This window comes from Pangasianodon hypophthalmus, chromosome 8 (assembly GCF_027358585.1).
Source record: "Pangasianodon hypophthalmus isolate fPanHyp1 chromosome 8, fPanHyp1.pri, whole genome shotgun sequence".
Taxonomy (NCBI): domain Eukaryota; kingdom Metazoa; phylum Chordata; class Actinopteri; order Siluriformes; family Pangasiidae; genus Pangasianodon; species Pangasianodon hypophthalmus.
Window position 1 is genome coordinate 25,417,762 of NC_069717.1, and position 27,860 is coordinate 25,445,621.

The 27,860-nt window shown below is 39.3% G+C and overlaps 1 protein-coding gene across 4 annotated transcripts in view; it reads left to right on the forward strand.

The window, feature by feature from the left end:
- Window positions 1-27,860, forward strand: part of LOC113533497 (phosphatidylethanolamine-binding protein 4) — a 92,787-nt gene that overhangs the window by 49,974 nt on the left and 14,953 nt on the right. For 2 of the 4 annotated variants that reach the window (XM_026925669.3, XM_026925667.3), the window contains exons 5-6: window positions 22,749-22,794; window positions 22,985-23,101. In XM_026925669.3, the coding sequence (XP_026781470.1) occupies window positions 22,749-22,794; window positions 22,985-23,101 (163 nt within the window). The remainder of the gene's footprint in view (window positions 1-22,748; window positions 22,795-22,984; window positions 23,102-27,860) is intronic. The other 2 variants (XM_053236295.1, XM_053236294.1) reach the window with 1 other exon arrangement.

The following is a 27,860-nucleotide window of genomic DNA, read 5'->3' on the forward strand; positions in this document are numbered from 1 at the left end:
ACTTCATCATGCCTTTGTTTCAAAAGGATTGCACTGCTGTGATGTTCTTCTTACTGGAGTTTCAGACAGCTATGTCTGATTGATGCAAACTTGTGCAGCCTGGATATTCACGCAAATATGAAAGTATGAAAACCTCACACAGATATTACATTCAGTGCATTAGTTTCCTATTGCTTAAAGAATTGACTGCAAATTCAAGGAAATGCACTAGGCTAACAATGAATTTCTTATTCTCAGCAATAAACAATCAAACAACGGACAGAGCGAAGTGCTGCAGAAATGTGACACGTTCTGGAGATTTTTGACAAACAAAAAGAGAACAAAAAGATAACTGGTGTATGCAGCACACAGACTGTTTAAACTAGTCATGTGTCTAAATATCTAGTAATATATTGAGCGAGTCTGATGTTTGGTGTTCTCTGTACTCGGGTGATTTTTTGAGCTCTACACACGCTGGGCAAAGTTTTGTTTACTTTTTTTCATCGTCATATTTCTGACCAATGAATGAAAGAGTTTTGTGCATGCCTTTTCAGCCCTACATGCCCCCAGTGTTTTGGGCTTTTTTTTTCTTTCTGGTTTGTTCAATTATGTGTAGTGAGAAACAAAACGAACCAGATATCAAACTAACTGAAAGCATCAATTTCGCTGTGATTTAACATCACTGTAGAAAACTAGCTATTTGAATAGAACATAAAAACCTTTTTGTTTGTCCGCTCTGAATATGTATACCTTTCCCTGGGAATCCTGGACGCTTCATTTTTGGCCTAATTTACATAAAATCTGTATTTTTGAGAGTTGTATTTAGGGTTTGGATTTTTTTTAACTCTCAAAACCATAACCCGTAATTTTAAATTATATGTTTTTAAAGACAAATCTTACTTTAACAAGTAAGTTCAAAGATTAAACAAGTTCAAAACAAAGATAGGTGAAAATTTGTGTCAGATTCCAAGACTCCATATTTGGCGCAGTAATTTATTAAAGTAATAGTGGTGTGTAAAAATGATACAGTACACTGTATATAATTTAGCTACCATTTCCTGTTGGAATACTGCACAGTGAATGAGTGTGAGTAATAATGATAGAGGTTGCTACAGATAGAAAGTGCACAACAAAATCCCTAGTGTTGAATTAACAAACAGCGTGTTGAATTAACACCACATGAATAAACACTACAGTGATAATGTATGTCCAGTTGGACACAAATGAACTCAAAGTGTTAAATCAACACTCCGGGTGTTAATTCAGCACTTGGGATTATGCTGTGCGAGAGCAACATTAATGACTTGCTTGTTTGAATGCAGGGTTAAAAGAGATAAACCTAGCTCAACCTAAACCACCCTGTCCATGCTGCCTGCTGAGTTCCTTTAAAACTTGCATGAAGTTTCTTATCTTTTTTTTTTTTTTAACAATTATTGCTTGCCGAGTTGTTGAGGTGCATTAAAAAATAAAAAGCAATTCTATAATTATGATACACTGTGAATTATCAATCATCTTCTTTGACAACTGTTTATTTCACCCGTGCATGTGGTGCGCTCCCCCCTCCCTCCTGTCGGAGCCTCACACTTTGCCGAAGGAACATCTGTGTGCATATGGGCTGCAGGTAGCGGAGTGCGCTTCAGCCCCGCTAATGATGAGCGCTGCTGCCCTCTTGCTTCCTCTCTCTGTTGCGTTGCTGCTCGCTTTTCCACTAACACGCTAACGCCCAGACCGACAGATTTACCGACATATGCATAGCCATTGTTGTTGTTTTTGCGTTCAGAAAACATTCCAGCGGAGTAGTTCATTTGCCGCCGAGTGCCACTAACCTCGAGAGCCACCTGTATCTCAGAAAGAGAGGGTGGGCGCCGTACACGTCTGTTTCTCATCCTCCCTTGTTTTTTTTAAATCCATTGCTGTTTTAATTCCATATTTAGGAGACCTGGAAACGTGTGAACTTGCACAGGTTTCATACAACTTTGCAAATTGTCAGTGTCAATCACTCTCAGCACACTTAGCTGCAGCTTAATTGGGATTTCTTCTAGACTCAGTCTTTGTTAGTTTTGTTTAGGAACCTATAAATTATGAAAATAACATCTTACAGAGATCAGCAACGACCTAAAAAAGCAACCTAAGAGAATAATTTATCTAGTTAGCTTTTATATTACAGCTGTCTAAAATTTATGCATGAATGGAAAGATCTCGGATATGACATTCCCATTGGCAAAAAAAAAAACAACACAAAAAAAAACTAAAGGACACTCCTTTGTTTGTGAATGAATTTAACCTGAAGTGGAACATTTTTGTAGCATTGTGTAAGCTAAATGCTAAATGAGGAGGGGGACTACTTGAGCTCAAGCACGCACACACCCACACACTCAGTCTCACTCCATGCAGTTTGTATTTCGGTTCTTCCCTGATGGCAAGTCCGGCACATCTGACAATGGGCCTTTAACGTGGAAGGCCATCTGGAGGTGTTCTGCAGTCTGAGGGGGGTTTCTCTGTCTCACTCAGCTGTACACTGAGGTGCTGCTGTGTACAGGTCATTGACCTGCCACTCCTTCCATATGCACACCCATTTACACACACACAAACACACACATACAACAGGGTCAAGTGTACACAAGGCCTGATGAGGACAGTGCAAGAACTTATTTCAACTGAACTCAAGTGCAAGGCAAGTGTATGTGTCTTTACATGTATCTGTCTACATGTAAAACGTACATTGCCACTGGGATGGTGCACTCAAGGGTAGGTCTTTTGTCCCTTTAGTGTGTATCTTTTACCTTAAAACTAATTAAAGGTACAAGACTGGTCCTTAAGTTCCAGTTGTGTACCTTATCTATCATTTTGAAGGTACACTACAGTCACATTACCATGTAATAGATACACACTAAACTTACAAAGGATGTAGCCTTGATGGTACCACCACAGTGACAAGGAAAGGTACAGTTTTTGTGCCCTTTTCACAAGAGTGTATGTGCACACTTACGTATTACACACACTTAAAGTATGTAAGATGTGTGGGGGGAATTGTTTTTTTTGTGTGTATTTGTGTGCCGTGCGGTTGTGTAGCGCTTGTAAGGAGGCTGGGATCTTGTGATTGCTACCACATGTTGCTTGTCACTGTGATTCTCCCTTTGCAATGTGGGCTGCTTTGGTTACTGTGATCTTTCTCTCTCTCTCTCTCTCTCTTTTTTTCTCTCTGTCTTTCTATCTCTCTCTCCCTCTCTCTGTCTTATATAATAATAATCCTCCTTTCCATCTTCCATCCACGCATACCGTCCTCTCGCCTCACATAGCCTGCCAAACTCATACCATCACTATAACAACTGCTTTCCTCATGGTGAATGCAGCTTCTGTTGCCACAGCAAGGTAAGGGGAGAAGCTTCCTGCTGGTATAGCCTGGCTTCACCCCACTCACTCATACACACTTCAGAGAGAGCGTAGGCTTCACGTCACCGGATCTTGGAAGTGAAATCCGCAGAGTGGGCTGACCTGAGTGAGGCATTTTCACCTCATACCCCACCTGATAGCCCGTTTTTGGGATTTGCAGTTACATCTGTACAGTAGGTGGTGGTATAGACTTAAAACGTGAACCAGCATTCCATCAATAAAGAAGAGTTGCAGAGAGCATCACTACATACCCATTACAGATTTAATGTCCTGTGCTACAGTTATTTACACCTTATGTGCTACAATTAGTCCCACGTCCTGCACTAGGACCTGATAGTTCTTACTCAGAAGCATGCCAAAGGCTGGATGATTGAGGGGCTCCCAAGGCGCACGACAGCGAGGTGTTCGGGAGAGTCATGTGTTCAAATCCCAATGATGCTGCAGCCATTTGGTGGGAGGGATGGCATTACTCTCTCCTATCGATCACTGCAACAATAGCCAATCTTGGGCATCTGTGACCTCATGTATGCGGAAGAGGGTAGTTAGCATTTTCCTCTGAGTGTGTTCACCTACCCAGCAGTTCAAAAAGATGCAGCTAGCTTTCACGTGTTTTGGAGGAAACATGTGCTCATCCTCGCTCTCCCCAGTTGAAGACCTAGCTTGTGCGTGGGAAGTGAAAGTGGGATTAGACAAAAGGAAAATTGAGAATCCCAATTGTGGACAACAGAAATGGACATCTAGTAAAAACATTTGTGGAAATGCAGGTGAAAAGGTTATGTATCGCCAATGTTATCCACTGTTTACTCTTAGTATTTAACTATAACTGTTACTTGATAAGTGCTACTTGTCAATGATTTCTTGAATGGCCAATCAGCAGAGTACAGACCAGTGCCATTTTATTTACCACATCAGGTGACTTCTCGCCTGCCTTGCTAGGGCATTTTCACACTTGGTCCAAATATTTGAGTCATTTACTTTCATTTTAATTTAACTTTCATTTGGCTGTTGCTTTTATCCTTACAATTATAGTTGAGACAGTACACAGCAAGTATCTCAGAGGCATCTAAGACAGGATAACGGCCTGCCAAACATCTAGTTAAATCCCTGGGGGTTTGGCTGTCAGCTCCATTCATTTATCTGTATTGATAAGTTACAAAAGCTGCTCAGACTGCATGGTCACTCAGCACTTCTTTTAGTGCTGTAACAGAGAGGATTGACCAGCCCTCCATCCATTGTCACACAGGCATCAGTCTTGCAACAGTTACAACTGATATTTTTCTCTAAAACTGCATTCCTGCCTGTAAAACTTACTAAGAATGGCTTAGTGATAGAGGGTTAGAGGTTGTATGAGCTTGTCTTTTACAACTAATTTAATAAAGTTGTTGTTATGGATGACCTCTAAAGTCATCCATAACAAGATAAGTAGATAACTACCAGTTTTATAATTTCTAATTCCTATGATCTCCACTGTAGCATAAGTAGCCTCTATGGCATCCATTGTCATCCTGAGTACAAGGATAAAACCCTCCCTGGTAACTCTGGTGAGCTAACTGGAGCAGATTCATGTGTGCTCCACAACCTCATACATTAACACTCCTCTGTAAGATGCTCTCTCTTCCTGTGCCCCCACAATGCATTGTGCTTCAAATCCTGATTTGTGAGCCACAGACAATGTAACCCCTTCTCAAGCTGTCCTTTTTGTCTGTTTTATCTCAATTGCTCTTCCACTTCCTAAAGCTGGATGATCTGTGGATGTAGGAAAAGATGAAGGGAGAATGCTGGGATAAAGTGAAAGGGCATCTTGAGAAATGGGCATTGATAAAGGGATGGTTCAGAGCGTGGGAAAATTAGGAGTGTAACTTCAGGAAGAAGTGCAACGAAAAGAATAATAAAGAAGAAAGCAAAGAAAGCAAAAGAGAGCAAGAGAGAGGGAGCAAAGCTGAGAGATTCTCAGTAGGAGCCTGGTGTGGGTTGATTGCTGCCTACCTGCTCTTGCATAAGCTGGTCATTCCTGGCACGATTAAACAGACTGCTGACTTTGGAGGAGGGAGGGATGCAGCGAACGTGGAGGAGAGAAAGAGAGAGAGAGGTGCGAGGGCCGTCGAGGAATACCATTCACTGAGGGGGCGCTGAGAAACTCTAGTCAAACTGATGAATGGAGGGGGAGGGCAGGGTTAACGGATTCATGTATGGCAGCTGTCAATTAACAAACAGGTACATCTCAACCAGGTCATGCTAAGCTAGAACACGTTCTGTTTATTCTTGTTATTTTTTGTCAGTTTTGTAGCACTATGTGGGTCTCGCGTCACATGGCCTCGTGAGTCAGAGGTGTAGCAGAACACACGGCAGGTCGGCCTGCTTGCACCCTAGAAATCAGCCACTATGAGCACACGGACATGCACACACAGCCTGTCTGTTCAAAGCTTAGTCAGTGCCTTCAGTCTTCTCACCAACCGGCTACAGACCTGTTTCACATGCGCGTCGTCTGGATTGAAGCTTGACTCAGATGAGCACAGATGCCACATTAATGCTGCCGCTTAAAAACTGGAGGCTTTTAACCCAAATATGATGAGCCCAGCTAACATATTTAGTGTGTAGGGCTAATGGTTTGCGGTGGTGATTATTTGGAAACAAAAACAAATAAAACAGGAAATAATTCATGACTGTCAGCTCTAGCTACTCTTGATGGGCTCCTCAGGGTCTCCTATATTTAAACTTAGTGACTTTCTTAAAGGTAAAGTATCTTGAAAGTATCATAACTAAAACAAAACTTCAAGTTGACGTGTTTGTGAACCAACTGATATTTTCAGTCTCAGATACTCTGTCCATGGATCGTCTGGTGTATATTGTACACTTAACTAGCCACAACCATCCGTATCTCATCAGAAAGTGCATCTCATCTCATTATTTGCACTTCCATGTGTACACACTTCCATGCACTGATTTCTGTCAGCCTGACAGACAAACAAAGTTTTGAACACTCTGCCAACAATGAGCAGCAACAACTTTTTTGGAGTAGCATATAGTCACTGGATTGAAAAAAGTTTGTGAGGTTCACAGCGTTCCAGCGTCAGCCCTAGACAATCTAACTTGCGATTCTGGCTTGCAAGATTACAGTAAATCATGCTGTTTCTAGGCTGTGGAACACTTTTTTTCACAATTGCTTCCCCCTACATGTTACGCAAACAAACCAGTGGCCTGCAGTTGGTTCAGTTTGCAGTGCCATTCAAATGAGCCCCTTCTGGTGAAAGTAGGCAATTCTTTGCCATGTTGATTGATGACATGTAAGAGCTAAGGAAATAAACCCAAAATACCCAAAATAAATTACCCATTGTATTACTACCAATAGGAAGATCATATTTTTGACACCAGGTCACGTCTATGCTGCCTCTCTGCCAGGAGCAAACCTCTGAGAATGAAATATTATTTATAGCACCTGGTAAGTGTTACCTGCAGTATTCTCAGAAATGTATGTTGAGATAGTAGTTTCAATCTCAGTAGCCCATCTTTTTGTCCAATCCCATTATATAAGCTAGCTTTAATGGCCAAATATCACAGAAGAAAATTCTTCTGTGACATATTCAAAAGTATGTGTTCAAGCTAACTTGCAAAACTGACCTGGACTGCTATGTATATGTATACATTTTTGTATTAAGTGCCTCCTCTATGGTTTTTTCTCTCACCAACTGAGCTATAGGGTTTGCATTTGAGTTCAGTGAACAGAGGACAATTAGATGTCATCGACTGAACAGGCTAAATGGCAAACATACCCCTTACATTAATGTAAGATGTCCTTGATATAATTGGCATTAAATTCATCATCATAGTGATTGCAGCTTATAAAATGTGGTTTATTAATTGTAATATATAAATACTGAACAGTTGAAGATTGAAGAACAGTCAACGTTTGTCCAAGGTTTTGGTGAGTCAGGGTAGAAGCCGGTGTGGTCTTCTGCTTTTGTAGTCCATCCAACTCAGTGGTGTGTGATGTGTTGTGAGATGGTTTTCTGCACATCACTGTTGTAAAGAATGGTTATTTGACTTACCATAGCCTTCCTATCAGCTCAAACCAGTCTGGCCATTCTCCTCTCTTATCAACAACAACTCTTATCAGTGCAGAACTTCCACTCACTGGTTTTTTTTTTGTTTGTTTGTTTGTTTTGTTTTTCACACCATTCTGTGTAAAACTCTAGAGATAGTTGTGTTGAAAATCAGGAGATCAGCAGTTTCTGAAATACTTAAACCCATCTGGCAACAAAAACCATGCCATGGTCAAAATCACTGAGATCACATTTTTCCCTACTCTGATGTTTGAAATTGCGTGATTTTGTTATGCATTTCTATGGAAAAGGGGTGTGGTTAAATGGTGTTCTAGCTGTCATATTTTGTGCTTGAGAGTTACTCCTAGGATTAACTACTTCTTGCTAAGACTTTCTCCAAGAGAATTTATTAGACATTTTTCCTCCCAGCTTTTAACTCTGATTTTTTTTTTCTTTTCAGTTTTTCTTTCCAACTTCTAAGTATTTCTCTGAAGCTCTATACATACTGACCTTGAGTTTGAGGCAGAGGTTACTGATCAAATAACTAAGTGAAATGACTAGTTAGCAGCCTTATGGTGATAAGAAAACTACTTGGTGGATGATAAAGCAAAAGAGTAACCCATTTAAGTCTGTTTGATTGCAGTTAAAAATATTCAGCACAACCCCTGCAATGTGATCTCTGCTATCACCACCACAGCTCAGAGATTACTTTCTTATTCTCACAGCTCGAGTTTATTTCTGTCTCCCCTCTCTCTTTTTCTCGTTTCTCTTTTTCACCCTGGCGCTGCTGTGCTAGAATTCCAGTGCGCTGTATAGATTTCTCACAGCTGATGAAATTAAAAAGACAGCGCATTGTGTGTGGGGTTGCCTACGGCGACGAGTTTTGCCTGCGAGTTCACGATACGGGGTTCAGAGGGGAGCTCCTTTGGGGGGGATTAAATCACTTTCCTCTCTCTAACATTGCGTGCACACACACACACACACACACACACACACATCCCCTCTTTCTTTCTTTCTCTCTCGTTGCTACCCGTTTTGTGAGGTTGAAGAATGTCACTCAGAAAAGAGATTTGTTAAAACCCATAGCTTGAAAACTTGAGACACAGGTAAGAATAAACACACAGAGTCATATGTGAAAAGGTGTGGCAAGGGCTGTGTGTAGTAGAGACGCACCTCTGAGGAAACTGAAAAAAGCACACACAATCCAGCAGCTTTAAATGGAAACGGAGTTGTCATGGTGAAATTGTTACCACGGTGATAATGCTGATGACCATTACAAGCATCAACATTTAAAGGTACGAAGATCATTTGGGAGGAAAAGTACAGTTGAAGAGTACTGGATTGTAAATGGCCTATTAAAGACTCCCAGTGGGCAATGGAATAGCAGGCAGGACTGAATACTACTAATACTATGTTAAATTCCTGGGTACATTTTTTTAAAAAGATCTTCTTTTTAGCCACTTTTACTTTTTCAATGTTAAGTTAGAGTAAGAAGCTTGCAAAATGTCTGTTGGTAAAGTAGTTTAGAATGGATTTCCTCATAGAGGCCTTGTTGAAAACGAAGGGCTCTGTTTTGTGTTATCATGGTGTGCACACAAAAACAAAACATGGTAAGACCTTTTGTATTTTTATCTTTGTCATTGAGGTGGCTCAGAGCTTTATCAAGATAATATCAGGAGGTGTGGTTTAGTGAGCTGCTGCGATATCCAATCAGTTCAGCTACTCTGATTTTCAATAAAGACCAAGTGTGCGCAGTGGAGAGATGCTGGCATACCATTTGATTTCTCTTACAGATTTTATATAAGTAACCAACTGGTGGATTTAAACTACAGAAAATATATAATTGTTTTCTCTGTCTATGTGGTAGTATCAAGTGCAAAGACTTGAATATAATTTCTATTTTAATAAAATATCCATAATCATTTAAAAACATGCATGGGCTAAATATGCAGATATCAGGCTAATCCAAATACTTAAAGGTAGCCTACTTACAAGAAAATGTGCAGAAGCTCATGGATGAGGTCATATACAAAATAATTTCACAGTGGATTCACCGGTGGTGCTCACCAAGTGGTCACATACAAAGGACATGTAGTGAGGAGTTAATATAGTAGTATTCAGACCTCATAAATGCACTATATGGCCAGACGTGTGTGATCACCTAACCATCACACCCAAATGTGGTTCTTCTCCAAACTGTTGTAACAAAGTTGGAAGCACACAACTGTATAGGATGTCTTTGTATCATGTAGCATTAGGATTTCCCTTCACTGGAGCTAAGAAACCCAAACATGTTCCAGCATGACAATGCCCCTGTGCACAATGCGAGGTCCATGAAGACATGATTTGGCAAGGTTGGAGTGGAAGAACTTGAGTGGCCTGGACACAGCCCTGACCTCAACCCCACTGAACACCTCTGAGATGAATTGTAACACCGACTACACCCGAGACCTCCTCATCCAACATCAGTGCCTGACCTCACTGATGCTCTTGTGGCTAAATGGGCAGAAATTCCCACAATTTCACTCCAAAATCTAGTGGAAATCCTTCTCAGAAATTGCAGGCTGTTATAACAGCAAAGGGGGGCTGGGGGCAACTCCATATTAATGGCCGTGGTTTTGGAATAGGATGTTTAACAAGCACATATGGGTGTGATGGCCAGGTGTCTACATACTTTTGGTCATATAGTATAACTACTGATGTACAGCTGTGACTGCAGTTAACTTCATGCTTCTAATATATTTTGTACAACAACAGGATGTGCTGGATCAAGTAACTAAAAGATGCTTTATTAAAACTTTAGTGTGACTTGGCCTTTAGTTTAATGACATGTGAAAAAATTAATTCTGTTGTATTTAGTTTGTATGTAAGTGAGCGGTCTTGGGAGGACCCATTTTTGTTCTGGTGTCATGTCATGACTATGGAAATAGTCACAAATGTGAAAAAATTGTCTTGCACCCAACCAAAATAGCAACACGCCAGCATTAAGTGCCAAATTACACTTGGGTTACACAAATTACACATTGTCATGAAAATAGAGCCCAAAAATATTTTCACTGTTCTTACTGGTATCTGAAAGTACTGGGTTGTGCCCTCAGTCCAACCCTGGCATACACTCAGGAATGATACCCAGCCCTCAGTTCTAACATCAACTCAAACAAATCAGTCAGATTAAATTCTGCATGTCACAGGTAAACTAGCAGCACAGTCAGGCCTTAATTTAATTGACTGCGCTAAACAGTTAAATCATATTCCTCTCAAGAACAGTGTCATCCTAGTTTTGCTACTGTGACCAAATTCTATGATGCTTTTCTAAGGTCTCCAAATTCCACATCAACCCTTTGCCGAATTGAAATCTTTCGACCCATTTAGTTAAATCTGTCGCACTACCAGTGATATCATGCAAGAATTGATGCAAAAATGTTCCATTCACTGCATAAAACATGAACATGCCTGTGTTACTCATACCTTTGTGCATGTTTTCATTGTGCGATTTCCATGAAAAAAAAAACAGAATTAATGAAGAAACATTTTGCCCTGTAATTACCGTTCAAACAATTATGTACTTAGTTTTCTTCCAACAAATGCATTCGGCGTCATTGTTTTGCGGCAGCGAGCAGAGAGCCAGCAAGACTAAAAACCTTTCATTCCTGCAAAGGCCGTTTTCTGGTCACCGTCAATAAAAGCATAAAAGCATTCATTTCCCACGTTTGTCAAATTAATAGCATACTCCATCTCCCAGAGGGCCATGGGGTTCATTAACCTTTCTGTGAAGTGGGCCCGGTTCCCCAACAGTTTCCATAACCTCTGAGCCGTTTCCATCTCAATTATAATTGAAGAATTAAACAGTGACTGTAGCAGCGCAGCGAGTAGTGCCTCTTCAGTGAGAGACGCAGAGTAAAACTCACAGAGTCACATTGTAATATGGTGCCTACTGTACTGCAACGGTTCATGTTCCAAATGACAAGTCATCCAGTCGACGCTTTGTGAAAGCGTGATAAAATAGTTGTAGTGACGCTGTCGGAAAGGTGTTAGACACTTTACTCTGACATAATGGATAAATATAAATAGTGTATGGTGGTAATATTTCCAGTGTGCCTGCTACAGTAACTTTTTTTTTTTTTCAAAATCAAAGAGGATTTTACTATTAGACTAATCTGGTCCTGTTGGATATTACACGCTGTGTCTAGAGACACACTGTGTCTATTTTTATAGTTACAGGTAGGGATGCATCAGAAGCGATAATGTTCTGATACTGCTTTAATACCAATATCTGATACCATATAATACTATGTAATGTTAAGTCTAGAGTACATTGAACAGGTGAAATAAAAGACAGCGATCTGGATGTATTTTGCATGTACTGAGGGCAATCAAAGTAAAATTACAAACATATAAGAGCTAATATAGCATCTTCCTACAATAAAAGTAACCTGATAAAATATCTTCATGAAATTTAAACAGTATGTTGAATGGAGAGTGTAAGGACGGTGACCTGAGCTCACAGAGCAGCATCAGCGAACGCGGTCATTAAAAACGAGGGCAAGGTGCTGTGAATTCAAGAGTGTGGAGCAGTGAAGCAAGCATCACACAAGTGAGCACTTCAGTTCAGCGAGCACTGAGACCCACATGCCAAAGCACAATTCATGTTTTAATGACCATGCTCGTTGGTACTGCTCTGTGCACCCTGACAGCTTAATACTAAGTTCTCATTTAGGTATCTTTAAGTACCAAAAAACATGTACCTTTACTCAGTCTGAAAACAATGGTATTTATGCATCCCCTATTACCCTGAGCTCTTTAAGAAGATGACTGATCTTGAACATACTGAGCTTCATTACATGCCTGTTGAGTCCTCAAAAGTTTAATCAACCCCCAACTCCACCCTTGACAAAAAGAGACATCAGTCTCCAGGAAACAAGTTACATACACTTGCTTAGGTTAGCTTCTTTACTTGACCTAGGAGCAGAGTACTCATTTATTGCATATAACATTATGCTTGTGAAAGTGCTATAATGGAAATATAGTGGTTAAATTAAATGTTTTGTAAATGTATCCCAGGCAGTAATGAAAGTTAACCATTCATATTTTAGTTAGAAGGGCAGGTGGCTGTTGATGATCTGTGTCATTTGTGCCATTCAAACAAAATCTGACATTTGTCAATGCCTCATACAGCAGTTTAATCATACTCAGCTAGCCATCTGCATCTCATGTTGCTGGTTAGTCAACCAAAGCTTATCAGTGCCACACTGCACTCTCAGCTTCACTGAGTCTGGGTCATCAATTGTGCAGGTATGACTCAGACTTAGACACACGCACACACACACACACACACACACACACACACACACACACACACAGCAGGGTTTCCCTGCTACCTAGGGGATATAAAGCCAATATATGTATTAAGTCTTTGTGTAGGAGAGTGTTGTGGTGCTGTATGTGGATTAAGCATGGGCGTTTGTTTCTCAGTACAGTGTTTTATGTGTGTGCATTTGTTTGCTGATAAAGTGGGCAGTAGTCGTGTTTTAGGATTCCCTCCAAATGAGTCAGACAGGCAGTCAGCCCCCTTCTCCAGCCCACTCTCTCCAGGGTTACCTAGGGAACTCAGACCGGGGGTTTCCCTTCGGCCGCACAGCTCTTCTCACAACGAAGAGCAAGCGGATGGAACACAAGTGGTCACGGGGTGAAAAAAAGTGATGTGAAATGCTCTGGAAGTAAACTGTAAAGTGTGGAAGGAACTCCTAGCAAGAAAGCAGAGTGAGAAGGATCAGGGTTGACTGGGATCACTCTGGACCCGACGAAAAAAGTGGGAAGTTGGAGGCTTTTACTCTCATGCATACAGGAGGGGGCTGTCAGATATGAAGCTTGCGGGACAACATGAGGCCATGTTACATCGGCGCATATTGTGTACAGCAAGGTGCTGTACACCTACAATTAAACTGACAATTCTGATATCTTCCTGTAGCTGTTACTGAAACATTGGCACACCTCAAAAATGAAGCTCAAACATACAGGGCTGCATTGCAAAAAAGTACGCATATCTTTCAAATATCTTTGAATAGAATCAAATTTAGGTAGCATTTCCTATTATAAGAATTATTTTTAAGAGTGTCGTTCTATTGGCAGATAATTTTGCTTATTTTTATCATTTATTTCTAGAAAGAAGCAAAATTATCTGCCAGTAGAACAGACTATTTAAAGCTTGAAATAAGTAAAAACCAAACTGGCTAGAAATAGGCCTTATAATCTTATTTGGTTTATTGCAATCTAATAATAGGAAATAATAGATACATTTGACTGTAGTTAAGATATTTTCACTCACATAAATGCCATTTTTGCTGTGGGAAAGGTGGAAACATAAAAGTCGGGAGTGTCTCCAGGTTGTGTTCATAGAATCTTGCATTTCTTGATGAGTATAGAAGTCTAAGCACCTTTTCTGATGTCTAATGGCATTTTTATGATGAAATGTTGACCAATTTGTCTGTGGTTTTCTCTAACTACTTTTACTTTTCTCTAATAACTTCTTAGGCCAGTGATAAACGCAAATGTGAAAATGAATCACTATGAGTCACTATGACGATTTCTGCTTGAGGTCACATGGTCAGCTTAATAGTCAGTTTTGTCTTTCACTTGGTGAGTTATTTAAAGTGTCATGTCAGGGATGGAGAATAACATTAAGCTAGGCCTTCAATACAGTTTAAGGATGTAGGTTTATGATTTAGTGTATAATCCTGTCTCAGTGCAGGTAGAATTTATAGGATTTGAATGTGATTTAATATTGTAAAGAATTGCTCTTACTAAAGTACGTTGACATGTTTTTGGAAATGCATCAGTTTCCAGTCCGAATGTTGTCTTGTGCTAACACCTAGCTAATCCTCCAATAAACCCATTATAGAGCACAGAAGAAATGGAAGAAGATGGCATGTTAGCGCTGTGCCATGTTTCTTCTAATCTCATTAAGATGAAAATCAAAGACTTGCCAACGATGGTATTCTAATTGGCATGTGCTTTGGGTTATGTAATTTAATCACATGACAAATTTTGTAGCGCAGACGAGTGAGCGATGCGGCGCTTCTCAAGACGAATGAGGGACAGACAGCTCGTTGGAACAGGTCTTTTGTGGAGGGAGGAGTATGAGAGTTGGAAAGAGCAGCGCTATGGGGTTCTGAATGAGTTAGTGTGGTATAATTTAAAGGACTTGGAGCAAAGAGTGAGGGAGGAGATGTGAAGAGCGACAGAGAAAGGCCATGAGTGGAGGCAGTTAACGGTTCATTTAGGAAGAGGAAGGCTTTGGATGGAACGGGTGAGCAAGTGTAAGAGAGAAGGAGAGGGGGAGGGGGACCAGGCTCATGGTAGAGGTCCAGCCTCAGAAATAGAGCTGTGAACACCATCTGTCGTGCTTTTTCTCTCCATACCTCCTTCCTTCTCTCTCTCTCTCTCTCTCTCTCTCTCTCTCTTTCTCCCAGTATTCTTTGTCTCTCTCTCTCTCTCTCTCTCTCTCTCTCAGACACTCAGCCTCTCAGCCCTTCTGTTGTGGTGTCGATCAAGCGAGACCCCCCTGTTCCCTCTGCTGGAAGAGTGAGGAGAAGACACAGCAGCCCCACCTAAGAGAGGAATGGAGGCAGGGTCATGGCATGAGATTAGGAAGAGAGGCTGGAGGAAAGAATATCACTCTGAGGAGAAATTCATTGAAATGCTACAAATATGATACTGGGTAAACAGTGCAGTTTAGCCAGTTTATTACTGCAGAAAACTATGCTTTTCTGTTTGTGCAACTAATGCAATGGTCAGACCAAACTCAAAGTTCTCCCGACAAGAAAACCCAGTTCACTGAAGGGGAAAGGACGCAGATTATTGTGAAAGACGCACATTTGCTTCTGGTAGTGGCTACTTTTGCTTCACATTATCTTTATCTAGGTGAACTTTGACTGTGAATTTGCAAACCTTGGTCGTGTGAGCCAAAAGAAAAAAGAATGCAGGACTGTGGTCTGTTTGATTGGTAAAAAAAATGGAGAAGCCTCTGTATTAAGTAGCAGTCACATTTGCCATGTTATTTTCTAGGGAGAAGAAATCTAATTAGCTATCTAACATTACTTCTGCATTCTCTCCAACATCATGTCATGTCGTAAGCCAGAATCAACATACTCAACAATACCACATGATCAGCTGGTTTGTGTGCTACAAAAATCTGTCTGGATCTGAGTGGGGAAAATTCAGTTGGGTTAACTGTCAACAGTCAGGTTGTTGAATAATAAAAGCACAGGGTAGGCTGTGCTCTGCATTACCATTTAATATTTTTGTCCGTTACCCTCGTGCATGTGTCTTAGTGCTCAGTACTCGTAGAACTGAAGTGCTCTCATGTGGAACAGTTTCTTGGCTCACTTCACTGCTCCAGGCTCGTGAATACCTTTGTGTGCAAGCAATTCACGGCACTTTGCACTTATTCGTAATGGCCATGCTCACTGATATTATTTATATCACTGATATAAAGATACTGGTTAAACACTGTAAGATATTTTATAAGGTTACTTGTAGTAGCTCCTCAGGAGTGTACTTTGCTATGATTGCCATCATTAATGGTGTTACATGACAGTATCATGTGGTATCGGATGTTGGTATCGGAGCATTTTTTACAAGTAAACGAGCATAGTATCAGACCGATACGTGATATCAATATCATTATTGATGTATCCATAATTCATACAAAAAGAAAACTGGTGTGTCGTGGTTGAGAGATGAAAAAGAAGATGGATTCATAAGAAAATACAGCTGAGAGTTAGCTAAGAGGCACAAAGATAAAGAACGATATTCAGGAAAGAATAGAACAGGGATGAGGGCCAGAAAAAGAAAAGATGAAACAGGGAGGCATGAATGAGTAATTCAGGCTGAAAGAGTGAATCGCTTGCTCGCTCTCTCTCTCTCTCTCCCACACAAAAAGAGATGGGAGAAGGAGGCCTGGAGGTGGGTGGGCATCAGCGGCATCCCTCATACCCTCCCCTAAACGTATGCGCCCACCTGTTTGGGTCTGGTGGAGGATCCCGCCACACACACACACACACACACACACACACAAACACACACACACAAACACACAAATCAAAAGTTTATTAGCACACACATAGTGAGGGGGATCTGATTAAGCGTTACACAACACATTGTTAAGGCCTACGTTAGTAGGTGCATTTTGAACACTATGAGAAGCTTTTTATTGAGCTGGGTTTTAAAATGTGAAATGTTTAAAATGCACTGTCCTTATATCAGCATTCCAATGGACAAACTCTTTATGAGGTTTAAAACGAGTATGTTACTTTTGTTTGCTAAAAAGAAACCAAGCCAGAAGTTCAGAATCTGCTCGGTGTGTGTGTGGGGGTGTGTGTTTCCCAAGCTGTTTGTTGTTTTGTGTTGTATAAGTGTGGATTATTTTAAGAGCTCTCGAAACACATGCACGTGACTTAACAGAATAAGGCTCTGAGGGCTAAATAACTCTGAAAAATCTCTGCTTTTCAACTCCATTGTAATGGTCATTGGGTTCGTTCTATAATTCGCGTAGCTCACCAGATGAGACTGATACTTGAAGCATTATATGTAGCATATTCATGCTTGTTTAAAATAATCCAGACAGAGGTCACACATCATGCTTTATGTTTTTGAAGCCTTTTTTTTCAGTGTGTTTACCACCGAGGTCTGCGGAGTTTAACTGCCAATAGAATGGTATCACTATGTTTATTTTGTTTTACAGACATACATACAGTATATACTACATAAGGTCAGGCAAATGAGTAGCCCAGGTGCCTGGGACAAGCAGATTTTGTGTATTTTTGAATTATAGTTGCCAAACAGACAACCAGAAAAAAGAAAAAAAACATAATCCTATTTATTAAACTCGTATTTAAACATAATGTGCTTCGTTGTGGTGTGACAGATGTTTATGCTGTAACTATAACACAAGCTACTCTTTCAAAATCCCACCACCTTCTGAACTGTTAAACATGTCAAGAGAAAATACTCATCATATAAGATCATATACTCTTTATCTGTATAACTTCACCTTTAGCCAAGCCATTTAGGTTTCTGTACAACCAAAACATGGGACTGGGCAGCACACTGGAGCTTTTACTTGCCTAGAGTGCTCACTAAAGAATTTATCATTTGTCCACCCCTTATAATGTAAGAGTTCTACAATAAACATGTCATTCTGCATACATGTCCACTTCTCTTGAGGAACAGTTTTGTTGCTTGACTTTTGTTGCTTGAGGTCATCAGTTACCATTTGTTGATTAATCAAGGACCATATCTGCAAAAAAATCATATCACTAACTCTGCGTTAACACCAGTGACGCAACAAAATGACAGCAAGTCATTCATTTATACTGTGAGCTGGTGATCTACAGAAGTGGGCAGGATGAGCGATGAGTGGAGTTTTACTTTATTTGAATTAGAAGTGAATTGTATATAATATCCTAGACAGTTTTTGAGCATTTACACTAGCTAGTTTCCCTTTTACCTATCATGTAGCCTTCAAACCTGCTGAAAAGCTGTATTGTGTCCCCAAACATATCTTGTACATCTTCTAAATTATCTAGTACTTTTAAATGTAAGGTCATGGCTGTTTTAAAAAGATACTAACAGCTTCAAACTAACACCTCAATGCTGCTACTCAGAATAGTTTTCTATTCAAAATAGAAAACGCTTTAGCTGGAAAACTCTAAATATAGCATGTGGATATTGCTTGTAATCCTCCAGATGTACATAGGCGAGAGTGTGAACTATGCCTCTTGCATTGGCACTTCATCATGCCCTAAGATTTTTTGCAAATATGGCTGCTGAACTCTTGGAGATCAGATTATAAATATGGATTATCTGAATTCCTTAGAGAACTGGTCCTGTTCATCACTCAATTTATTCACACTCAGATTACCGCCCACATACACCCTTCCCACAGGGCATTCTTCTTCTTCAGGTGTAAATGTCAGGGAAATAGGTGTGACTGTTTTTCTTGTGCCACTCAGGAATCTTTTCATGAATGGTTTGTCACCCACACAACTCTTGATGGAAGTTTGGGTGTAACAGAGGGAACTCGACCAGGGTTTATATACTCAGCCTGAAGAGAGAATTTAATATTCTTAACTTCATTTATCTTCAGGGAGGAAATTGCACGAAGTACAGCACATGTAAGGTTAAGGGTCATGCTCAAAGGTCTAACAATGGAGGTTCTGGGATTTTTTCCTTCTCTTCACAAACTGCTAAACTACTGCTGCTTTTTAGGGTGTGATTATGCTTTGCGATCTGAAATACTGTGACATGATAATATGTCTATGAAAACTGAAATAGTTCTGCTGTTGATGTACTATAGTGGTATACATAGTGTTTAAAAAAAACACGAATATATTACAAGATCGGTGCGGTGTTTCTTCATTGTTTTGATAAGCAAAGAATAAAACACTTATGGGAGTACTGCTGTAGGAAAATAATCAATAACGGGATGTCATGATGCGGCCCGATGTGAAACAGGATTACTGTTAGCCCCCAGAAGTGGACAATTTTCCTATAACTGCGCATCCCAACCTGTTTATTCCACTTACACCACAACTACTTACCAACTATTACAGTTTTTACTTTATTAATGAACGAGGTCACTTTTTTATCCATTTATAGCTGCATTTTATGTAATGGAATGTCAATGAGACAAGTTAGTTTCTGTTTTTACTTACTTTATAGCAGCTATAAACAGTTGTTTGCTCACTTCGATTTTTTTAATCTCTAAAGAAGTTAATAAGACAAAAAATGCAGCTTGTCATGTTACCAAGAAACCTGAAGACTTCCCTGTGGCAGAAAACTGTTAAAAAGCACTGACACTGGAGACTCCTTCCAAAAATGTTAAATAAGTGTTCCCTAACAGAAAACTTCACCATATTAATGATTATCAATTTTTCTTGTTAAATAAAACTGCTGTAGAAATAACATATTAGAATGAGCACATTAATAAATAAATATTATTTAAATTCAGCTGGAAATTCTGTCAGAGCTGCTGTTATAGAAAATGAATCAACACCTTCAGATTCGGGAATTCAAAGGTTTTGTGGTATAAATGCTGAGAAACTACTGAAACTGTATTTTAAGCAATCTAATTATTTTCCTGAGCAAATAATGTCATATTTGCACTGCTCTTTGAAAATGAGATTCTGTGTTGCAAAACTATGTTATTGTGAGAAATATTTCATACACTTAAGTCCTACTTACTTTGTGTTACTGTTAATGATTGTCAGCCTCCAAGCGTTGTTTTTTTTAAACAACAGTGTAGCTCGTCTTCTCTCACTGTCTTTCATGTATTCTGAGCCACATCAGCAATGTTCTGACCCGTACTGCTTTGCAACCTTACAGCTACTGTACGATTCTTCAGCAGCACTGCGCTGTTAGAACCCTCTCGGCTCTGCCCTTTCGCTGTTGCAGTGCAGGATTTATAAAGTACATGAGTGCGAAAAGGGCGCGGGTTGTTCTGTGAAAGGGGCAAGCAAGAATAACGCAGCCAGACCAAGTGGGAGCACGGAAAAGCGCACATTGCTCTCCAAATACTGTTGACTACGTGTTGTCATGGCAACGGCACCCCGGCTTCCACAGGCTGTGCAACCCATCGGCTCTTCTAAATAAAGCTTCCTTGCACTTTCGAGTGTAATTGTTGCAAATGAATTGTTGCAGATCTCTAACATGAGACACCCGACTTGTCAGCTCTGACGGGGGGCCATGCACCGCGGCTCACTGCCTCAAGGCCACTTTACACTACCTCTGACTTCTCAGACATAATGAAGTCATTGACAGCTCCAGCATGTAAGCATGTTTATGTGCTCTCCAGCTGTTGATTCCCGCTTTAGAGCACTGTCTCTCTTTTGTCTTGGCTAGTCCAGAATTTGGAATTGAAACAATTGACTTTTGTTACTGCGTCTTCGTTTTCAGCTTCCCTTTGTTTGAAAACCTCTGTGCTGCAGCACACTGAAGTAACGTTTCATAAGAATTGTTGGAGAGTGCAGGTGGGATTTGATTCAGAACAGCTATTTGATTCATGATTACAGACTTTTTTACAAGGAAAACTTCACCCTGAAAGACATCAGATGTGTTTATTTTGAACTATTTGTGAGGTGTTTAGTGATTTTGGTGCTAATTTGTTGGCTGTTGCTGTATTTCTTTTTGTTTTTCCAGTGAGAGGTTAGCTGTTGTCTACAGTGCTGACACAGTATCACAATGGGATGTTGTTGTTGCTACTGTGGTGTTTAATAGGAGAAAAATAATTCAAACATAAGTGATAACAGGTTTTGCTGTTAGCTACAGAAAACGACAAAAGAGCAAGAGCTTCTAATCTCACTGTTTTCCAGCCATGTTCAACGTCATATTAATGAGAATGTAGAAACAGTGGAGACCTATCATGCAAACATTGGACCCAGAGTCCAAAAATGCAGCTATAGCACTCATTTGTGCAGAGTTAAGGCAGAGAGTCTTCTTGGCTGGTTCTGAGACTATGAGATTATGAGTGTGATGGCGTTATTAGCATGAAAGTTGTCTGACCAGTAACTTGTAACACAAAACGAAAACGGTCTGTTTGGCAGTAAATGGTTTGTTTGTTATTTTGTTTGGAGCATATTATTTGTATAAACATTATCTGTGTACACTTGCTTAGCCCTCACGCAGCTCTCTATTTGTGAGAAAAAAATTAATTGCTTTACCAATTTAAAAAAATATAACAGTTAAGCACAGTCATGGTTAATTCTCCAGTCATTTGGCACAATTCTGAAAATTTTTATGCTCAGGATGGCCAGGTAGTAGTCGCAAGTTCACATTCTAGCAAAACTATTTGCAAAACTAATAAATTGGCAGTCAGGTGAAGTTTTTTTCTTTTTCATGTTAGTCCATACATTTTTTCATATGCCATCATATGGAAACTTCATATGTCCATGTTTGCAAGTCCAGTTTAAATCGAGAAATTATACACTAATAACTCCATAAAGATCACTTTAAAACTTTTCTTTGTGCTACTGAACATTTTATCCTGCTAGCACCAGTGCCAACACTGAAAAAATTAAGTGTAGCCATTCCACCAATCTGCATGTTTTTGGGAAGTGCGAGGAAACGGGAGGACCTGGAGGAAACCCACACAAACACGGTGAAATCTTAAAATATTTTTTTGCAGGAATGGAAATCAAAAACTGAGTTTCAGTAAATTATACAAATACAGGTTTATAATTACCTTGACAGATTTTAATGTTTTAAAACATATGAATGTATTCATAATATAAGTGACAATAAATCTAAATGTTACAACAAAAGACTAAAGGAAAGTCATCTTACTAAGATGTCAGGGACATTGGAGTTGCATGGTGGTGCTTCAGCCTGTAGGAGGCAGTGCTCAATGCTGAGTTTAGGACAGGATGAAGATGTCCCACTCCCGTCCCGATCAATGTAACTAACTGTACTCTTTAGAAATACTTTAAGGGTGTTTAATGGAGGCTATTCCCCACAGTCTGCCTAGATTTCTAGCTTCTCTTTATCTGGGATTTGTGTACAACCATCTAACCGCACTTTAAAGGTCTGATCCTCCTACACGGAGCAGGCACAGCTGCAGTGCCGAGAAATCACATTTATTAAGCAAACATCTACCGGGCTATTTACAGTGTGCAGGAGCCGCTAAGAATATGGGTTTAACCATGACAAATATAGGAGTGCCCTTTGGGGAAGCGGCTGTTTTAAAAAAAAAAAAAAAGGTTCAACTCTTAGCAAGCTCTACATGAATTCCTGTTTCTAGGCAACAGGAAGTTAATATACAATTAATCATATGGGAATTTGCCATTCTGAAATCCAATCACTGGATTTAATTTGCCTGGGAACTGGCTTTGTGTCGGATATTACATTTTACAGAAATGGTTGACAGGTTTAAGCTTGGATTGGTCATGAAGCGGGAAAATGTCAGTTTATGTGAACCGCATAAAGCCTCTCAGGTGATGAGTTAGAGAGAATGAGTCTCAGGAGCCCTTCGACCTCATGAGACCTTCTAAGCACTATACACTGTAGAATATGGTCTGTTTCTCTGTCTGATTGAACCTCACTGTCTGTCATTCATGCTCTCTCTCCTCTCTCTCTCTCTCTCTCTCTGACTTTCTCTGTCTTTCTCTGTCTTTCTCTCTTTCTTTAACTGTCCATGTCTCTGTCTCTGTCTCTTGCTCTCTCGCTTTCTCTCAGTCAGTCTCTTTTGCTTTTCTCTCTCTCTCTCTGACTGAACGTCTTTCTCACTCTCTGTCAATCTCTCTCTCTCTCATACTAACAATCTCTCACTCTCTGTATGTATAGGGAAGCTCACTCAGAGCAGGAGACATTAAAGGCACTTTGCTATCTGGTGAGTGATGCTTGATGTTTTTGACATCTCTCCATGTGACTTTTGGCCTCATTAATGTAACTAAAATGTATGTGATGGAACTCAGAGCATGAGATATGATTCCAGCTTAAGCAGCAAGCCATTAAAGACATGAATAAAACCCTGTATCTCTCTCTCTCTCTCTCTTTTTCTCTTTCTCTTTACTTTGTAGAGTACACTCGTCCTACACCTCCTAAGCACACTGGCTTTCACCGTTACCAGTTCCTTCTGTACGAGCAGCCCACAGGCCAGGTGCTGTCTCTTAGCCAACAGGAACAGAGCTCACTGGGTAAGTAAGAAAAAAAGGCCACAAAAAAAATCGCACATGTACACATAAAGCCCACTATTCTATTATCTACAGAAGGCCCGCAGCGTGATGCACTCCCACAGCACACTTACATGGCCACCTATTTTAAATTAACCTGAAAATATCATACTCTAGCCTTTCAACATAACATATAATTAGCTGTACAGCATACAGTGACAAGCACCACAGAGCCAGACATTGCCATTTCCTCCAAGTACTTATTATAAATAATTGCACTCTAATTTATCATTTATACCTGATTGATCACATTGAAATAAACAGAGTACAAAGTCTACTAGCTGTATCTCAGTGCATTATACATGTATATGTACAAACACACTAAATATTTAATGGACTAACAGTAGACAGCACCACAATGTGATCATCACGGCATATAAAAAATGCATTGGGGTTATTCAGTAATATTAATTGTATTTCTTGTAATCATTTTAATTATTGATACTGATTAGGTTGTGAATGTCAGCCTGTGTTAAAGATCGGTATTTCTAATAACATAAAACAAGCTGAAATAGTATAATGATTACATATATGCCTTTTTTAAATTTCACAGCACACTGAAAGCAAGAACAGTTGTTGATTTGACATATCTACTTTAAGAAAAGTTGATATGGAAATGTTTTCATCGCCATTTTAGTTCCAGGATCACGGTGTGTAAGGAGCCATTTTAGCAAATGCAGCAGGACGAACAGTAATTCTGTCTAAAGATGCCTAGCTAGCTAAGTGTGCTTTTCTTACATTGATAAGTTTTTTGGATAGTTACATGCCATAGGGGAAAAAATGTGAACCTAATCAATTTCGATTAGAAGATGGGGAACAATGACTTTATTAACAAAATTATTTCCCCAAGGATGTGAGTGTGAACAGAGATCAGTGGAGATAAGAGACGCTCGTGTTTAAATGCCATGAGTCACTTTACCTCACGTGAGGAGTGGATGTGAAGTGAATGATGCTGAAAACTCATTTCCTATTGAACACTTAAAATTCTTTACAATTTGTCAGTAATGTAGTTTTTCCAAAAGTAGAATAGATTATAAATGTCGATGGAGGTGAGGTGTCTTTCAGTGCAAATCTTCCTTTTCATTCTTTGGGCATTTTAAAAAGCAAGAACTTTATTTAAAATCAAAGAAATATTTCACTTCGGGAAAGTGTAGTTTCCTGTATATATAGAGTAGAAATGTCTAACTTGAAGGGATGTGAAGGGATTTCCCAGGCTGCATTTGCTTGTCCATTTGATCATGTTTCTGATTTTGGAAGTTCTAGTTTTAGTAGACATTGTCATTTATAGTAATGTACATACAGTGCTGTGCAAAAGCATCTCAAAAAAATGCTGTAAAGCAAAGATGCCTTCAGAAATGAAATTATTTAGAAACATTTCTACATTAAAAAATACTATAAAGTGCAGTAGCTAGTAATAAACTAAACAATGCCAGTATTTGGTGTGATGGCCCTTTGCTTTAAAAAATAAAAAAAGTAGTCTCAGGTGCAATTTGTGCAGTTTTCTAACATTTTCTGTTGGAAAAGTAATGTTTGGAAACATTAAATGCATTTTTACAGACTCAGTAATGCATAAGTCATAAAATAAACATCTATAACAAAATTTTTACAAAAAAAGGGTGCCTAGACTTTTGTCCAGTCCTGTCTTGTATATTGCATGGATCCTGGAGGAATAACATGGAGTGTTTCATCAAACATGGTAAGTGCGTCTATACTCTAGGATGAGATTAATCATACGAGTAGAATTTCAATACCTTTTGTATTTATACAAAAGCTGTATAATCTGTAGAAGTGCAATTCATTTCTATATATCCAGTGTGGAATGCTAATTAACGCTAATGTGTTGATTATATGCAATTCTGGTAGTGAATTTAATAACATTGTTGTAATATGTTGTTTAAAATAGAAATGGAGTTTAAAACGATATAGCTATTTGTTTATTAAATAATTAAATAGTGGCATTCTTTTTAGTCAAAATATGTTGCACTATAAGTGATATGTAGCTCAATTACACATACACAGTATAACAACGACAGTAAGGTGAGGGCAGAAAAAGAAACATGAATATGTCATCAATTAATACAGTCATTAACACTAGTTATTAATGTTTCCATACAAAGCCTTTTCTTTCATAAACCACTTTTCATATAATAAATGGGAGAAATAAAAAAGAAATACACAAGCCATTTATATGTTTTATACTTTTTTGTTTATTGATATGTTACTGAAAATATCTGCAAGACTCTAGCCATGAACGTTATTGTCATACACATACACATACCAGATGCTCTTTTTCATATCCCAGCCTTTAGGGTAGTTGGGGTCAGAGGGTCGGGTCAGCCGTGGTATAGCACCCCAGAAGCAGTTCTTTGGTTAAGGGCCTTGCCCAGGCTCTCACCCTTCCGATCAATAGCCCAGAATCTTAACCTCTGAGCCACCAGTGACGCGTTATATACATTATATACTGAATATAGGTAGAACTTAAGTCAGTAGTGAAGCTTGAAATTACAGTATATCAAAAAAATTACAACTGCACCATCATTTAAGCTGATTTTATTGTCTTTGGTTCAGTTCACAAACTGAAAATAACCTTTATTAGAAATTTTTACCAGACAGAAAATATAATGAACTTAGCCTGCGTGTGAAAATATCAGGATGTTGCTGTGGACTTCACACATGTATATGACTATATAGTCATATTTGTTTTGTACACACTATACTACGAAGCTTTATTATTTACTACATTTTGGATTGACTTCTTATATTTTATATTTTGCCTTTAACCTGACATTACAGAGCATCTGCACTTGAATGCAAAATCGATTCCATTTCAAACAGAAGTTGAAATAAATTTCTGATTGCTGATTCTCCCCAGACTCCACTTCACTCTCTTCAGTGTTTGCTTGTTGTCTTGACTTTGTACTCCTCTGCACCCCTCTCCCTAGTGTGTAAAGTGTGTGGGCCAGCAGTGTGTGTAGGGGGAGTGTCATGCTGTCTGCGCCACTCAGTGAGTGTTTCAGCTCAGTCCTGAGACTCACTAACGTAGGCCCACTGTCAGAGACACACTTCACACCGTTTGAAGTTTTGACACCTTCGTCAGCAGCCAGTCCTACCTTATTAACACGAAGGCTGTTTGATATGAAATCTGTGTTGAAGTTGTTGCACTACGGAGAGTTTTTTTGTTTTGGTTTCTTTTACGTTTGGGAAGATCTTTTCATCACATTAGACTTTTTTTGGGAAAGTAATGTCAAAATGAGTTTAGCCTGAAAATACAGACATGTTCAGAGTTGAAAGTTATACAAGACTTAAGTTTGAATAAAACACAGGCGTGTCTCAGTTACGAGTGATTATGAACTTGGACCCATTTTTCTTGTGCAATGTCAGCACACTATTATGTCTGGTGCATATTTGTGACAGTTTGATGTAATCACAATATGTCGTGCTTAAGAACAATGACCGTGGAAGCCATGTTGTTAAATGAAACCAGATTTGCAGTGATTCATGTCATAATTACGACTATTCATGCAGCAATATACTAGACCAGGGGTGGCGAACCCGCAGCTCGCGAGCCGCTTGCAGCTCTTTCACTGCTCTTGTGCGGCTCTTCAATCCACATATTCTGTGTTTACAATCGCAATTTATTTTTAAAATGTCAAAACTTAATTTTGCAAAAAATGGGCATGTATTTAAATGCATTTGCCGAATCTAATTTGGATTTTTAATATGTATTATTATTATTTTTTTTTTTTTTTTACACAACCTCTCGCGCGATTTAACATACGTTAGCCAATTGACTAACAAGATTGACGTGGAGTTCGTTAGTATCAATCGTCATGGCAGAGTCAAGGAAGCGTACAGCTAAGCGTAAATACGAAGATGAGCACAGAACATTTTTATCTGAATGGGAGGATTTTTTTTTTTTTTTTGAAAGAAATGGAAAGCCATTCTGCTTGATATGCCAGACTTCGTTGTAGCATTTTAAGGCTTCAAATCTTGAGCGCCATTTCACCTCACTCCATCCTACCATAGTCTGGGAATTTCCCAAAGGCAGTGAACTTCGCAAGCACAAGGTAAAGACACTGAAATGTCAGTCAGAAAAGCAAACTCAGCTTTTCTGAAAATTTACCAAGCATCTGTGAATCACTTTTTTCGACACTAAAACAAGTGAAATCAACGCATCGCTCTGTTCTTACTGACACACATGTGAAAGAGTTACTGCGAGTAGCCACAACTGAATACAAGCCAGACCTAAAAAAGACTGTGGAAACCAAGGACTGTCAGGTGTCCCACTGAGTCAAGTGAAAGGAGGTAGGCTGATTTAAATCCATGAAAAATGCTAGTTTCTTCTTCAGTCCATATTTTCTATCCTTTATATTTTTCATCAGGGTTAAAGGCAAGCACTTGTGTTTAAAGGTGGTGGTCTAGACGCTATTGAAAAACCCCATTTCAGACACTCCTCTCAAGAAAATTGGGGCAAGCTCGGAAATTTGTATAATCCGAATTGAGACCCGAGAATATCAACGTTAAGTATCTGCGTAACTGACCACCGGTCCAACTTTTGGACTGAATACGGTCCACTATAACCTTCCATTTAAACTTGGGTTAGAATCCAGACTCTTTTTACTTTTTAATTACAACTGGGTTTATAACAGGATGAACATAATATGGATTTGAGAACACATTCATGAATTTTATATGGTTTTTGATTGAAATGTATTCAAATTAT